The following is a 17844-nucleotide window of genomic DNA, read 5'->3' as shown; positions in this document are numbered from 1 at the left end:
GTGGCACTAGGCTCCATGTCAATGATCTGCTTCCCTTTTTCATTCCCCTTATCAGGCTTTGACTCAGAGTCGGAACATGCATCTGATTTAGAAGCCTCCAACTTGGCCACCTATGACTTCTTGGCCTAACACTCACTTGTGTTGTGAGTGGAGATTTTATAGAACTCACACCATTTTCTTGTGTCCTTGTTTGTCTTCATGGTGTTGTTCTTTGCTTGCGGCTTTGGTGGGTTTTCCAAGGCCAACTTGCTTTGGCTTTCACCTTTTTCTATGGTTTGGGGGCGCCTTTTCCTTGCTTTAGATTCGCAGATCCAAAGTCTCGCTTCTTCTGTTTAAACTTCTTCTCAATCTTGACAATGTATCGATATGTTGTGTCGAGAAAGGAGATGTCCAGGAACTCCATATCATCTTGGATGTACTTTTGTAGACAGTCGCGGTACTTGAGTACCAAATTCCGCTCAAAATCCTTGATACCCAACTTAGTGTGGAGGGTATGGAAGATTTGTGAACTTCAGCATATCGTGGTCCCTTCCCTGTTGTAGCATAGTCCACTTTATGTATTTATCTTCATAGATTCCGACATGGTAATATTGTTCCTTGATGGCGTCTAAAAAATAATCCCAAGTGGGTGCAGCTGAAAATAGTGAGGATTCCCTCTCGTCCTTTTGTTCACAGTAGGTTTCCCACCAGTCCTTGACATGTGGGGCAGCTTTAAGAAGTGAAAAAGTAACCTTTTCCCGATTGGAAAAGTCATGAACTAAAAAATATCCTTCCAAGAGATTCAACCATTTATCTACGACATCTGCATCTATTTGGCCTTCAAATATGAGAATATTGAAGTTAACTTGTACCTTAAAAGGAGTGGCACCCCAAGAGTGGTTTTTGTATGAAGATACATCGCCTGTGGGTAGTCGTCGAAGGATCTAGGCAAGGTTATCCATCATCGCATTCCTATGTCGCTCAAGGGCTTCCTAAGCAATATTTTGAAAGGATCTTCTACCCCCTCGTCTTTCTTTTCTTCCGCCATGGGAGGCCGTCGGGGTTTGTAAAGCTAGTCTTACAAAGGTTCAACCATATTGAGCCCTAGCTCCTTATACCTTGACCTCATTGGGGACATGCAAAGAAAAACAAAGAAAGAGAAAATTGCTCTGATACCACTAATATAAACTTAAATAGGATCGCAACAAATTACAGATACAACCATAAATACAGAAATGCAACAGAAATAATACTTCATTTTAGTATTATCAGAATACTAAAATATGCTTACAAACATCATGGAAATAAACTAGCTCGGGCGTTGCTAGCTTATCTCTTAAAAGAGATGTGGTGGCTACATCCCTCTGAACTGTGTTACCATGAGGCTCCAAGGCCTATTTATTATTGAGAAACAATGGAAAACCCTAAACATCTAGAAACCTAACCCTATGAGATGAAGCGCCAAAATTGTGGGCCCCGTTTGGGTAAATTGGTGCATGAACATCCTAGGGTCATAACTTTGGCATACAATCTCCATTTTTCTATCATAATACCTCATTTCGAAGATATAAAAGAGTAGGCTGAAAACAAATTAGGTAACATATTTGGGACTTTTCCAATCTCTTAATTTTCCTTAAAAATTTCATTTAGGGCCTCAAAACGACTCCGGAAGTTCAGGACCCCAAAAAATGCCAAAAATAGTAAATTTTGCTACAATTAGGGAAATTGGAAAACTGAAAGAGACAGTCTTGGGGGTCCAAGTGGAATAGGAGGGTGGCCACCAATATCCAATTGGATCATTGTGGCTCTTCATCTTTTGATTCCTCTTCTACTGTAGAGTCTGATTCTTCCTCCTTTAGCTCAAACTCTATCTTCTCAGGTTCCTGTGGTAGGAATTCATGTTTAATAACCTCTTTCACCTCTCTAAAGACCACATCTCGGTTGTACACAACCTTCCTTGTTTTTGGGTTCCAAAGCTTATAACCTTTTAAACCATCCTTATACCCAATAAAGATGCACCTTTCAGATTTACTACCCAACTTGGTTCTTTTCTCCTTTGGAACATGTACATATGCATCACATCCAAATACCCTGAGATGTGAAAGAGAGGGTTTCTTACCAATCGATACCTAATGTGGAGACTTATCCTCCAATGATGATGAAGGTGATCTATTAACCAGGTAACATGCAGTCTCCACCGCCTCTGCCCAAAATTCTTGTCCTAAGCCGACACCACTGAGCATGCTTCTTGCCTTTTCCATCAACGTCCTTTTCATTCTTTCTGCAACTCTATTTTGATGAGGTGTGTATGGAGTAGTCCTCTACTATGTTATACCACACTTCTTACAAAACTCTTCAAATTCCTTCTTGTAGAAGTCTCCACCATTATTTGTCCTCAACACCTTTATATTCTTTTCTGTCTGGTTTTCCACCAGAGCCTTAAATTCTTTAAACCTATCAAAGACTTCAGATTTCTTCCTAAGGAAATATATCCATGTATTACTTGATAATTCATCTATAAATGATACATAGTACACAAACTTACCTAGTGATAGAACCGACACAGGTCCAAACACATCACCATGCACAAGCTCTAATATCCCTTTCGCCCTCTTAGCATCAGAGGGGAAACTCACCCAATTCTGCTTTCCATATACAAAATTTTCACAAAAATTGAAATCCAGAGAGAAATTAGACATACCTTCTACCATAGCATTACCATGAAGTACTCGAAGGCCCTTCTCTCAAATATGTCCAGGCCTTTGATTCCATAGTATGGTCTTTTCACCAGATACCACTAGATTTTCTTCTCCACTTTCAGGGACCACATAACTGTTGCACCCATCAATAATAGTACTACCCAGAAGCTTGTACAGAGTTCCAATCCGAACTCCCCGCATCAATACCAATGCTCCTCGAACCATCTTGCAAGTATCTTTCTCGAACAATGTTTTTACACTGACATCAACAATCTTGCTTACAGAAATCAAATTTTTGGCCAATGCAAGAATATGCAAAATAACTGGAAGTGTTCTAATCCTTCCACCTTGCAACTTCAACTTGACTTTTCTGCATCTGATGATTCTAACCTTTCTGTCATCGCCTAAGAAGACATCACCATCGTCATATTTCTCATATTCGCAGAACTACTCCCTATGGGGAGTGAAGTGAAAGGATGCACCCGAGTCAAAACCATTCCTCATGATTTACATGTGTACTTGAAGAAGAAGCCAAGTACACATTCCCACCTTCATCTGAGGTGGTTTTCGCCTCTACAGAAGGAGCATCATTAGATCCCTTTCCTTTCTCAGGAGCTTTAGATCTACACTCCTTTTTGAATTGCCCTTTCCTTTCCACATTTCCAAAATACCTTTACAGGTTTTCTTAGATATTTAGATCTCCCTTTAGATTTAGATCTACTACTCGAGGACTTATTTTTGTTTCTGTTATGGGTCATCCTCATATAGACAAGGTATCTCCATTATGGCCTTCCATATTTTTCTGTCTCATATCCTTCAACAATAAGGATGAGACTATTTCATCAAACGTCAAGGTAGTTATATTTCTACCTATTGCAACAATCAGACTATCCCACAAATTTGGTAGAGAACACAACAAACTGATGCACTTATCTTCATCTGAAATTTTAATATCAACAGATAACAATTGGCTTACCACAATTTTAAAGGTGTTCAGATGCTCTGTCATCAAGTCTCCATCATTCATCCTCAGGTTATACAAATTTTTCCGTAGGAACAGTTTGTTCGCCAGAGACTTAAATTGGTACAAAGTCCCTACTTTGTCCCACAAAGCCTTTGTCATAGCTTCCCCTGATACATTCAACAATACTGAATTTGAGATACACAACCGTATTGTGATCTTTTCGTTTCAATCCAACTTTTGCCAATCTCCATATGACATTGTTGTTGGTTTAGTAACCAGATCTACCACGATCCACTGATTTTTATCCACCAGTAGATCCTCCACCTTAAGTTTTCACAACTCAAAACTCTGACCATCAAATTTCTCAATCTCTATCTTTCCATTGCTTTCCATCTTCTTTCACTGCAATAATAGATTCCACAGATCTCCCACTAAACAGGGTTTACCACAAGCTCGAGCAAAACCCCCCAGCAACAAAGGTGTCTTCTTGAAGTCGAAACAACTTTGATACCAAATGTAGGTTTTAACCCTGTACAAAAATTACCTGCATATGCATTCTTAAAAAGATACAAAATATACAATGGCGAGAAACACAAAACAAATACACAGAGATTTTCCCCTAGATCACAAAACTGGGACTACCAGATTGATATTTTCATTAAATTACTTTCAATTTTACTATATATATATATATATATATATATATATATATATATATATGTGGAACCATTCATAAACCCCAATCCATTAACCTTGGATTAGAACATAATCAGAGTTCTCTTAACTGGATCTACAAGATACCATGGGCAGAAAACCATCATGCCCAAAACCATGTGCAAAGCCTGTGCAAAAAACCATAGGTAGGTCTGCTCACCTAATATAGGATCCAAAAAAAAATTCTCAGGGCATTGCCCCGGACCTCGTAGAGGGGGGCTACCTCTCCCCTCAAACCCCCCGATAGTGGGGGTTGATTCCGCCCTATGACCCCTCGTTGTGCCCGATGCGACAAAGGGGGGGATGTCAGCCCCACTCTAACTCCCTGCTTCATGTGTGGGGCTAGTCATGTAAAGACTATAACACACACCCAACACTTTAGGGAGGCATTATTTTCTACGTAATCTTCAAGGTGCCATGATGCAAAGAACCAAGTCTAATGTGCCAAAGTTTACTAACATTGCGGCTCTACACTTTCTCTGCCTTACTGCTTAACGTAACAAAATATTTCACATCTAACTTATACAGGTTCTTCACAGGAACCCCGATCTGCTTCACCAGCCCAGTGGCTATGTGTCTTAGAAATGCTTTCCCTTTGCTGAAGATCACATCATAACCATGGTCTTCCAAAACTGCTACAAAGATGAGATTCTTCTTTAGGCTTGAAATGAAAATGACATCCTTGAGTCTGAGAGGGGATCCTGACTTCCTCTGAAAGGTGGTTGTACCAATCTTGATCGCATTGTACCTTACGCCATCCCCTAGATCGATGTGCATTTGGAGATATTTCTCCTCCAGGTCACTGAAAAAATCTCTACACCCTATCATGTATAATGATTCACCTGAGTCCAAGTACCACACGCTCCCCATCATTGTGTTGGCCATGCATGCGATAAGGGTGAAGTGAAGCTCAAACTGTGAAGCCAAAGCTTCATTTGTTGCTCCTCCTAAGGCCTTCTTACTCGACTTTTTGTGTGGACACTTCGTCACATAGTGCCTAAATTCATGAAAAATGAAGCATTTAATGTTGGAAAAATCTTTCTTCTCGCCCCCTTGGCTGGATGCTGGTTTGGTTTGACATTTCTTCCCTTTTCCCTTCTTTTCCTTGCCAACCAATGCAAATTTTTCTTCATCCTCGCCCTTGGATGAAGTCCTATCTCTGGTATTCCGCCTTCTCCTCTTTTACCAAATCAGACCATAAGCGTTCCCAATTCGGTAATTTCTCCCTCCCATTCACCGAGTCTTGGCAATTATGCCAGCTTTTGGCAAGGCCTAGAAGAGCTAGGCTTACCAAGTCACCTTCTGCAATATTAACACCAATCCCACCAAGTTCACCATGAACTTGTGTAAATCTGCTTAGGTATTGCGGGATAGTGTCATTTTTCTACATCTTGATATTTTGAAGTTTATCCTTGAGTGCTAGTTTCTTATGGTTGCTGCTATTCTTGAAGACATATGTCAATGCTTTCCACATTGCGAAAGGAGTTTCTTTCCCATGGATATTTGAGATAATGTGGTCTCGTACTTCCTCCAAGATTATTCTCCTTGCCTTGGCTACATATTTCTTCCATTGGGCTAGGTTCTGTGCATCAAATGCCTTTGGTTTTGCAATGTTTTCCTTGACATATTCTAGCAATCCATTTTCATCCAATACCACTTCCATGTGATCCTTCCATACAATGAAATTAGAGTTGCCTTACAAGGCATATTATAGTCTCAGCGCGTTGAAGGTCATCTTCCCAACTATGTAGAGATCCTGCTACACTGAACTTCAAATTCAATCCTTTTGAGAAACAACTTCGAAATTCCTCTTCTAATGTAAATCCCGCTCTGATACCATGTAGAAATTATGGTGTATAATTACAACTTCTCATGAAATTTTAATTGAAATCACAAAGCACAATGCTACTCTAGTGCTCAGCGGAATTTAATTCACAATTTAGAACATCAATAAAGAACATGCAATGAGAAATAACATACATGCACATAATATTTTTCCAGGAGAAAGCAATTTTCTAAAAACCCCTTTGCCTGCTTGCATTAATGTGATGAATAGAGATGTATTACAATTGCTAGCTCAATCTGAGCTCAACCTGCAAGTGAATAGCCTATCTCTCTTCTCATTGAGAAGCTTTGACCTAGACTTAGTCAATTTCTGCCCCTACTTGAGCCCTTATTTCCTTACGCAATTCATGAGGAAATTAGGTCCCTATTATTTAGGAATTTCCTTCAAAATGTTTGTGCAATTCCCAAGGTTGATCATTTGAATGCATGTAACACATGTTAACTCAAGACTAGTCTACAACTGATGTTACACTACCTTGGAATCTCCACCATAGCTGGGGAACTCGAATTCTCTGCATGTACTAGCTATTTTGGGTTGATTGATCAATTAACTGGATGATCACTAAGTTAGACTGAAGTCTCACTGCACAACTAACCTTCCACTAGTTCCTCCAACAGTTAGAACTAGTTTAACTAAAAACAACTTGAAATAATTGACCTTGATTGCTACAAATTAGCAATCACACATGCTTAACTGAGCTCCAAGCCCTCTAACTTGAACTTACTAAGCGAACTAAGTGACAAGAGCCATGTGACCTCACTTAACTGCCTCCAAGTTGTTTGTTGATGTGAAAATTAGAACTTTCTCAATTTGACCAAGGCAAAATCAAATTGAGACGTTCTTACTGCATTTTTCAACACAAGAAATATGAATAAAATAAATAATAATAATAAACGCTCGAAGCATTGGAGTGGTGAGGAAAATAAAATAAAATAAGTAAAACCTTGATATTTCATATTCCTGTGCGGCAATAGAATTATACCCTCAAACCCTGAAGAGGGTAAGCGTTGAGGTTGTATTTATTACTCGGCCTTTGAAGAGATACACTGGAACGGCCACAATTTCTCCACTGCCGGAGAAGAAATATGAAAGGGAAATTACTATTGAGTGTGAGAAACCCCCAAAGCATAAAGGTAATTATTTTTGTTAAAGAAGAGCATTCTGGTCTATTGTGTACCTGTACGTTTGCTACAAATCCATTGACAGAGTGAGAATAATTGGGCCAACCCAAATCAATATTAGTTGCAAATCGCAGAGCTCGACCAGAAGGTCGGGAGGCGCAAATGGGAGCGGAAAACGACGAAGGGATGAGGTAGTTACCATAATGGTACTCCCAAATGATCTTCGTCAAATCAAAACCTTAAACTCCTCACCGTTGATGTGTATGCCAGCGCATGGCTTAAAGTAAAAAAAAAGAAGAACATTGAGTCAAGAACCATCGAAATACATTAATTCTAAAAATCAATATAGTCAATCCTAGGTCGTGTTAATATGGTCACCCGAAATTCCCTAGTTCTATGAAGGAAAGGGTTTATAGTTATTTTACAAATTATATATGACATAAACCAAGTTAAGGTTGTGACATATAAATAGGTCGACAACATACAAATTAAAAGGCTTTAGTATGACATAATGTTTCATACCCAGACCAGACCCCGAAGGGTTTAGAATTTTGAATAAAAAATTCAAGCTATGCATTGAATACATACATGTACATACTACATAATAAATCCTGGCTTAAAGAATTGATTTATAAAATATTTGATGTACAAAGAGCTATAGGGAAAAAATATATATTGGTAATACCTAATAATTAATGTATCGGTAATATTTAGTAATTAATGGTAAATGTTTCATTAGTAAAAAAATAAAATTGAGTAAGGTGGTAGATATGTTAGGAGTAGTTTTTAAGTGCGATTTTTTTGAGTTTTTGGCGGATGGGGAGGATTCGACAAAAAAATTGTGGCTAAATCTTAATTTGTGTTGTTTAAACTGGTTTTTGGACTGCATATAGGGATTCAACACCCCCAAAAATCCCTAAGGCACTTCGATTGTGAAGAGTTCTCCTATCAAATTTGTGATTTCAGTGAATCCCTGCCGAATTCAAGACAAATTAGATCAGAAAATAAATTGGAAAAATTTCCAAAAAGTCGCACTTAAAGGCTAATCAGATATGTTAGTAGTCTTTAAATGCAACTTTTTGGAGTTTTCGTTAGATTTCTAGCCAAAATCCAACGAAAAAAATTGTGGCCAAATCTTAATTTGTTTTGTTTAAATTAGTTTTTTGATTGCACATATGGATTCAACACTCTCAAAAACACCTGGGACACTTCGATTGTGAAGAGTTCACTTGTCAAATTTGTGATTTCATTGAATCCCTACTAGATTCTAGATAAATTAAATCAGAAAATAAACCAAAAAACTTTCTAAAAACACATTTAAAAAACTATATTAAAATAATAAAAATAAAATTTCCATCATTAAAATCTTAGACTTCATCCATATTATATATGCTTTCAAGATTCTAATATTTTTTCAATGTAATAATTAACTCCAAATTAAATAACAATTAAAATTAATGTTTATACATTAATAAAATTAAATTCCTTTTAAAATATTCATACTTCTGAATAGAAAGGATTCATGATTTATAAAAATTTCTTTCAAATAAATTATATATAAATTTTAATGTAATTTATTTAGTAGAAAAAACAAACTTCTATAAATATTCATCTTATCAAATTTAAAATTAAATATTATAATTGTACTTTTATAAATATGTTTTCTATTTAAATTTAATTACTATAATTTTAATTTTATAAAAAAATTATTACCTTCGAAAAATTTATTAACTCAAAATTACAACCCAAAAATATATTAATAATTTTACAAACCGAAAACCTAATATCATAAACATATGAGAGAAGAACATATTGTACTCTAGTCAGATGACTATAAGGAAAGTACGAGTACCTATTTCTTATAGGGTTTTTTCAATCTTTTAGTGAATGAGTATGAATACATAGTTCTCTATCTCAAAAAAATCTTGGCCATCAATGGACATTAATATCAAACTTTCCTTAAAATAAAGAAGATGAATGGGCAATGTTTAAAAGGTACGGGATAAGGTAATGGATTTGACTAAACAAGACAATTAAACAACACAATTTGGCCCACTTCCAACTAAACCAATCTTGGGTTGACATTATGTGCGAAGGGCCTATCATTCCTCCCCTTATAATTTCAATCATCTGTTTAAAGAATCAAAATAATATACTAAACCAATCTTGGGTTGACATTATGTGCGAAGGGCCTATCAGTCCTCCCCTTATAATTTCAATCATCTGTTTAAAGAATCAAAATAATATATATCGGAGTAAATATTCACAATAGGTGTTGTTTAGTGTGGTTAGATGGCGAAATTTTAGCTAAAATTTGATCAATTTTTATGAGTAATAAAATTTAAATTATGTTAAATAGTTTTTTATGGTGGAAATAGATTCAACATCATTAAAAGTTTACTGAATATTCAAAACCTTAAAACTTAATAACTATAATTAAGATTTCCAAAAATTTCTGTCACATTTTTTTCAAAATTTCACTGGGAATTTCCATTGTTTTCTGAGTATAATAGCTTAACAATATATATTAAAATAAATAGTAACAATTATATAAGGAAATAAGGAAATAAATAGTAACAATTTTATAAAGAATGATTGGTTTCAATATTATATTATTTTTGTTTAATTAAAAAAATAATAAACCAATCATTAAAAATATATATTAGAATAAATGTAACAATTATATATGGAATAATTGGTTTCACTATTATATTATTTTTATTTAATAAAAAATAATAAATCAAACATTAAAATATTACAAGGTAGTTGATGTGGTTTTTTTTAGAGTATATGATATTTAGTGTTTACTTTTAAGTCACTCTATGATGTAAAAATTTCTCTGTTTGAAATTTTGTGAGCAATAATCTAATCATGTTAAAAAATAATATAAGTCACTCTATTATGTAAAAATTTCTCTGTTTGAAATTTCGTGAGCAATAATCTAATCATGTTAAAAAATAATATGACTCAAGCTAAATAATCTTGAAAACTAAAATATCCTTAAATCACGGTTTCTCAAACAAACTTTATGTAATCTATTACGAAGTCAGAACACTGGACAATAAAATATTTGCCCTAATTTTCCGCATAATAAAGAAGCGGACAATCCGTGCTAAACGGATTGTTATTTCATGGAAAGGAACTTTTTTTGGATAGGAACTTTTTCTTTATAAAAATCTTAATAGATTCCAATTAAATGAGCCTACAGAAATGGTAATTTAAGAAACAACGAAAAATCTTTCACAGGTTTCTGTCTGAGTTACTACACGAAGAATCTCACACTGCCATCTATCTTTAAAGGAATTTCAATTCCCGTGATAGAATCCCATATGTTCTTTCCTGCAGCTAACAGTCGGCATGGATCACATTATTCAACATGCGGTGAAAAGCAATTATAAAATCAGAGCAGTGGGGATGCACAAGAAGAGGTGAAATGCCAATTGATTGCAAGGCATATGTCATCATATCCAGAAGCTCTGCAAGGTCCCTCACTTTCTATCCTTGCCACTTTAACCTCCCCTGCTTTTATGAAAGAATGGATTTCATTATCATATCCTATGATATCAAGATAAAGTTTCCCTTTGCCGTCTATTTCAAAAGAAAGCCCCTTTGTCACTGTTCCAAAAGCCCAAAATTTGAAGAAAAGACTGTTGGGAGTAGCTTGCAAATAGTCTAGCAGGTGAGCATATTCCATTATAGGGAAACTCCAAATTTGGATATTTGCAGTGCGTTTCTTTTTGAGTGGTTGAGGTTGCTTCAGCAGCAAACGTTTGAATGGAGGGCCATCAATTCAGTGATTGTTGGCACTTTGCAATCGAAATTGCGGAGCCATCGTTGCAGACAATTACCTTGAATTGGACTAAGTTATGAAACGTCGTTACCCGCCGGCTCAATTTGTTGATTGTTGGGTTTACTCTACTGCAAAACCATGGCGGGTGGAGATTTTATAAGAACATGCCTTTGCATAGAAAATAGAGAAGTGCTTGCAAAATACCCAGTAGCCTGAACTTGCAATATAGTCTTGTCAGAAACGGAAGAAGCTATGAAGAACAAAATTATATTTTGGAGTGTATTCTTGGTGTTTTCATGGGGTTTGCTACAGATGAACAGAACCCAAGCTCTTACTCAAGAGGCTCAAATTTTACAGCTGATGAAAAGTAGCTTGAAAGATCCTCAGAATTCCATGAAAAACTGGAGAGATTCCATTGCTGCACCTTGCAATTGGGATGGAATTACATGCGACAATTCTACAGGTATGGTCACTCAAATCATACTTGAAACCAAATTTCTGAATGGTCCCTTTCCGTCCAATATATGTGGTTTGAGCAACTTGAAGAAACTTCAATTGGGTGTAAATTACCTTGAAGGGAATCTTCCATCGACCCTTATGAATTGCAGCCGACTTGAATACTTGAATCTTACCAACAATTCTTTGTCCGGTACTTTACCAGACTTCTCTCCATTGAAATTCCTGCAAACTCTAGACTTGACAATGAACAACTTCACAGGTCCATTCCCTGCTTCTGTGGGGAATTTAGCAGAATTGACCTCTCTGAGCCTGGCAAACAATCCATTCAGTCCAGGAAATATACCTGAACAACTCATGAATTTGAAAAAGCTCAATCTGCTTTACCTGGCTTCCTGCAATTTGGAAGGAGAAATTCCGAGTTTTATTTTAGATTTTACAGATCTGAGCCTGCTGGATCTCTCTACAAATAACCTCCATGGATCTATTCCAGGGGAAATTTCCAAACTCAGTAAGCTCTACCAACTGGAGCTCTACAGCAACAAACTTAGTGGAAATATACCTCGAGAACTGGGTAATCTTACATTTCTGCAATATTTTGATGCATCAAAGAACATGCTTAGCGGAAATATTCCAGAGGAGGTTGGCAATTTAAGAAACCTTGTTTCCTTTCAGCTCTACATGAACCAATTGTCAGGTCAAATTCCTGAAAGCTTTGGGGAATTCCCATATCTTGAAAGTTTGTCACTGTATCAGAACAATTTCACAGGCCAACTACCAGAAAAGCTCGGCAGTCTATCTAAGTTTAACTTGCTCGATGTTTCTGAGAACCAGTTCAGTGGCACGTTACCAAGAGATATGTGCAGAGGAGGAAATCTGCAAAAATTTCTGGTTCTCGATAATTTATTTACAGGAGAGCTGCCTGACACTTATGGAGATTGTAAAACTCTGGTTCGCTTCAGAGTTACAAACAACTGTCTGAGTGGTCCAGTGCCCAAAGAAATTTGGGGACTGCCTAATGTTAAAATTATTGATTTAAGCTTCAATAATTTTGTTGGTGAAATTGGTTCCGAGATCGCAAATGCGAAGGAATTATCAGAGTTGTATATTCAGAATAATCAATTGTCCGGGATTCTGGTACCACAGATCGGCAAGGCAAAGCTATTGGTCAAACTTGAAGCAAACAATAATCGCTTTACAGGTCTAATACCAAAGGAAATAGGCAACTTGAGGGAGTTGACTAATCTGTATTTACAGAACAACATGTTTGAGGGATCCGTACCAGATGAAGTTGGTTCCTGTACTTCTTTGGTTGTCGTTAATCTTGCAGAAAATTATTTGCAAGGATCAATTCCAGAGTCACTGGGATTTATTCCTGATCTGAACTCCTTAAATCTTTCAAACAACAAACTATCTGGTTCAATTCCAAGCAGTCTTGGTGCACTAAAGCTCAGTTTTCTTGATCTTTCCAATAACGAGTTAAGTGGGCCTGTTCCAGATTCACTCATTAATGAGGTAAACATACATAGCTTTTCGGGAAATCCAGGGCTCTGTGCTAACAGTTCTGGAAATAATAATGACAATATACTTGAGGCTTGCTCTGATTCTCATAATGGGAAAGAAGCCAAACAAGTGGGAATTATCTCTGGGCTCATCGTTGGCACAGCAGTGTTAGTACTTGTGATTGGACTGATACATTTTCGGCGAAGATGTCGTCAAAATCAACTTGCCCTGATGGATGAAAGGGATAATTCTTCTTGGACCTTTAAATCTTTTCAGAATTTAAGCTTCTCCGAGGAAGATATTTGCAAAGCTCTATTAGATGAAGACAATTGCATAGGAAGTGGTGGATCAGGCAAGGTGTATTGTGTCACGTTGCAGAACACTGAAACTGTAGCAGTAAAGCGAATATGGACAATGAACAAAAATAAGCAAAATGGATTAGACAGATTGATAAAGGCAGAAGTGGACATTTTGGGAACAATTCGACATAAAAATATAGTGAAGCTTTATTGTTATTTGTCAAATGGTAATTCAAATCTATTGGTCTATGAATACATGCCAAACGGAAACTTATTTGATGCCTTGCACAAAAATAATGAGTTGAAGACATTAAAGAGAAGTGGCATGGATTTGGATTGGCCAACACGGTACAAAATTGCATTGGGAGCAGCTCATGGATTGGCGTATCTTCATCATGATTGCTTGCCTGCAATTATTCACAGAGATGTAAAATCTTCCAATATTTTGCTGGATAAATTTTATGAGGCAAAGATCGCTGATTTTGGGATTGCTAAAATTCTTCAAACTTGTGGAGAAAAGGATTCTACAGTAGCTTTTGCAGGCACCCATGGCTACATTGCTCCTGGTATGTTCAGTTTAGTAGTGCGCTTTCCTAGTTTGCATCTTTGACACAGAAAAGACAGGTCTTTTTCAAGGTTTTGCAGTTATAGAATCTAACCTTCTCAAAATTCATTTATACTTGTATGTATATTTTTGTTCTCAATGGTTCAGTACTGAAATCGAATTTTGCTATGCAGAATATGCATACTCTTTGAATGTAACAGAAAAGAGTGATGTATATAGTTTTGGTGTGGTATTGTTGGAGCTTGTTACTGGCAAGCAACCAATTGAGCCAGGGTTTGGCGAGAACAAAGATATTGTACACTGGATTTCACAAAAGATATGTTCCCAGAATGATGCTCTGGAAGTTCTTGACTCAAGGTTGTGCAAGTCGTTTCAGGAAGAAATGATCAAAGTCTTGAAAATAGCAGTACATTGTACCTACAACCTACCGGCACTGCGGCCAACAATGAGAGAAATTGTACAGATGTTGCTGGATGCTGATCCTTGCAATAGCAATTTCAGGTCGATCCAGAGGGGGAAAGATCCGCAGGACACAAACATCGCTGTTGACACTCCCACGAAACCAAAATGTCCGGGCAAATGTTGAAGAAAATATTTATGGGAGATAGTGTTCTCTGTCGGGTTTTGTCTCACCTTCATGACTAATTTAGATCTGATCAGAATTTGTGCTTGCCGAAGGTTTAACGATTGGCAGAAGTAATGATTCAAAGCCAGGAAGAGAGCTAATGAAATACATTTGCCAAAAAAGGTTTGAAAGAACTGTGACAGAGCTGTTCAGTTGGGTTCACATAATCGATTGCAGATAGAAGATTCATACCATCTGAAGCATATTACAGGTTATTCAGAAATTTAGCACGCATTTACCCTAAGTCCTGAAAGGTAAGAGAAAGTCAATATTATTCATATATGTAAATATAATCAATGTGCCAATGCTCCTGAACCAGCTCCAGCTTTGCATTAACGTTGATGTGATGTTGTATGTTAATAAAATTTGATATTGAGCATTGAATTGTTCTTGTGGCAAATAGTAAGGGGTTTCTGAGCAAATCCTGAGTTGACATATAGCTTGTATAAATATTGACAAATTCCCATAGCCCAGATGATTGACCCGAAAACTTAACAGAGCATAGGACAAAGCAATAATGCAGTTTCTCCTTTATGTTCTTTTGTAACGAATCAAAATGTTGCATCGAGATTTTATTTCTAATTTTCAATTGTGTTACAAGTTGACACGATGCATACGCTTAGTGAGCAACAAACCCCTGGCACGTCACCTTTTTAGAGGTATTCCGAAGAAATTGGAATGAGTATCTTTTGAAATGACAACTAATTATCTATTTTAGCCTTTGCCTCTTCTGTTTTCCATAATCTCCTTTCTAAGAATTAAGGTTTTGTAAATATATTATATTAAACTTACTTTTATTAAAAAAAATTATGTAATATTTTAAATTAATTGATTAATGAAATTTAATTATTCTGTATGTAAATTTGTTTTAAATATGTGTAAAATTTGAAAATCAAATTTACATATTTGTAAAATTTGAAAATTAATTTTTAAATGAGTAATTCGAAAATATTATAAATAGTTACTTATTAGTTTGTTGTAATTGGATTTATGTTTATTTGGAATACTACTATTTTGAGTGATATGAAAAGTAAGTTTGGAGGTTTTTAGACAAGGTGGTCCACTTGGAAAGTTACATGTGGCAAGTTACATGGAGCCACTGCTTGATCTTTCATTGCTTGTAATGATGTAAAACACTCAGCCAAAAAGCATTTGCAACACTAATGAATCAATTGTTTGATCAATATGTCCAATAGTTCATATATTTCTTTCTAGTCATGACTTCCCTCCAACAAGCAAACTGATAAGCCCCCATTTCCTTATCTTTAGCCTTCAAGTTGTTGAAAATGTGAAGGACAAAGCCACTTAATGGGCATTAGCATAAGGGGAGATCAATGGCATAAGGGCAAAGGTTTAATGGAATAAGGGTAGATTGATGGCACAAGGTCAAGGATGTTCCAAGGGTGAGGGCTCACAAGACTCATTAGGCTAATCAAGCAATGCAGGTTGTAATATGAGCTTGTTAGCTTACAAGATCTATTAGGAGATTTATTTATCATTGTCCTCAAATTTATTCTTCTTTCATTAGGTAAGCTCTTCACCCTCATTTCCCTAAATGTTCATATGAGTTGTACTCTTAATATTAAATTTAGACAAGCAAGGGATCCATTATTGAGCTTAAGAAGACTTCACAAATGCAAACAAAATTTATGTCCATGAATAGTATCTTCTAACCCCAACAAACTTTTTTCAAAGCAAACAAAATTTCACTAATCTACAATTTGTTTCTGTTTTGCAAAAATAGTTATAGTGCAATTAATTTGAATTGTACTACACATACTTGGTCTAATTTGATGCCAATATTAATACCAATGAGCATCTTTAAATGCTTTTTTCAACAATCGCTTGGAAGGATATTCTTTAATCTTCTTTTTAGCTATTTTGGTGATTCGAATAGAAAATGGCATCAACTCTTGGTATTCAGCCACCCATGTTATTCCACCACCAATGGAATTTACCCATGGTATTGTAAGTGACATCCACCCATGGTATTCATTCACCCATGGTATTGTGACATCCACCCAAGGTATTCATCCACCCACGGTATTCATTCACCCATGGAATTGACCCATGGTATTGTGACGTCCACTCATGGTATTCATTCACCCATGGAATTGACCTGCGATATCGTAACTGAAAAAACTATAAGTAACAAGTCGCATTTTGTAAAAGGACAGATTGTCCGCTACAATATAGCCTTTATAGTTATTATCGGTTTTAATAAAAAGTTTCTTTGTGGTTTTATTTACGGTGTGTTATGTCATTTTCTTTTTAGCATTGCAATTCTTCAGATCTTGGGGGCCTCCCCCACAAGATCCATTTCAATCTTTTAGATCTTGGGGGCCTCTCCCCAAAATCCGGATCAATGGTATCAGAGCAAGTTACGATTCCATGGAAATGAGGGTTTGATGCATATTTCAGTTTCAAATTTTGCAGCAATATTCAACAAACTTCAGGGATGTGTTACGTCATTCACAAAGCATTTACTTCGGCCAAGCGGGAAGAATTTTTCTTTTTTCATTTTTTTGCAGGAATGTTTTTGGGCGGCAAGTTTGCAGATCAGATCCGAAATTTTTGGTGCAAAATTTACAAAAACAAATAACAGATCTGGATTCCTTGCGAAAAAATACCCAAATTAAAAAAAAAAATCGTCCGAATTGGAGTCCGGATGAGGGAGATATCACTGATTCAAAATTAGCTATGTTGCAGAAATGTTTCTGATGGCAATTCGTAGACGATGACTCTCCTATATTTTTTGCTTTTTTTGCAATTCTGGTGCATAATTTCGTAAACGTGATTGTAGATATGAGCTCCTCTAGAAAAATTCCTCCATTTCAAAAAAAAAATGGGTCGAATCAGAGTTTGGATGTGGGAGATATTGCTGATTTAAAATCAACTATTTTTTCAGAACTTTTGTGACAACGGAAAAGTTGTAGCATGAATATCAGATTCTAAAGTGTCCAGATAAAGATTTCCAACACATGGGAAGATGCAAAAATAGTCCTTTTGTTTCCAAAAACAGGTTATAATAAATACTCTGAGTTATATTGACCGAGTTATGTCCATTTTAATTCTGGAGCAGCATTCAAAGCGGGTTCCCTTTGGAGACGTGCCCTCCCACCCCACTTTAGTAGAAACCTGCTTCACAACATCCGGCTTGGGTTCTTTGGAGACGTGCCCTCCCACCCCATGCTATGTACGTACCTGTTACTTCATCAACAACTAACATCACGGTTATGGGTCAACCACACAAAATCCTTGTCATCGAAGTCCATTTGCTAGG

General features: G+C 36.4%; 1 protein-coding gene across 1 annotated transcript; it reads left to right on the top strand.

Moving 5' to 3' along the window:
• Nucleotides 1-10676: 10676 nt before the first annotated feature.
• LOC149181095 (uncharacterized) lies at nt 10677-14940 on the top strand. Its single transcript, XM_089416440.1, has 2 exons — nt 10677-13937; nt 14110-14940. Exons 1-2 carry the CDS (start codon nt 11366-11368, stop codon nt 14520-14522), a joined length of 2985 nt encoding a protein of 994 aa, XP_089272566.1. The 5' UTR covers nt 10677-11365; the 3' UTR covers nt 14523-14940.
• The last annotated feature ends 2904 nt before the right edge of the window (nt 14941-17844 follow it).

This window comes from Pinus tabuliformis, chromosome 3_2 (genome assembly GCF_031772625.1).
Source record: "Pinus tabuliformis cultivar Carrire ecotype Pingquan chromosome 3_2, CPIR1, whole genome shotgun sequence".
Lineage (NCBI taxonomy): Eukaryota > Viridiplantae > Streptophyta > Pinopsida > Pinales > Pinaceae > Pinus > Pinus tabuliformis.
Note: the sequence above shows the minus strand (reverse complement) of the source record. Positions and strands in the feature narration are given on the sequence as shown.

Bases quoted from the DNA above. Each gene is read 5' to 3' on its own strand.
- LOC149181095 (XM_089416440.1), top strand. From the start codon at position 11,366: ATGAAGAACAAAATTATATTTTGGAGTGTATTCTTGGTGTTTTCATGG. The intron at 13,938-14,109 runs GTATGTTCAGTT...TTTGCTATGCAG, and splicing joins CCATGGCTACATTGCTCCTG to AATATGCATACTCTTTGAAT.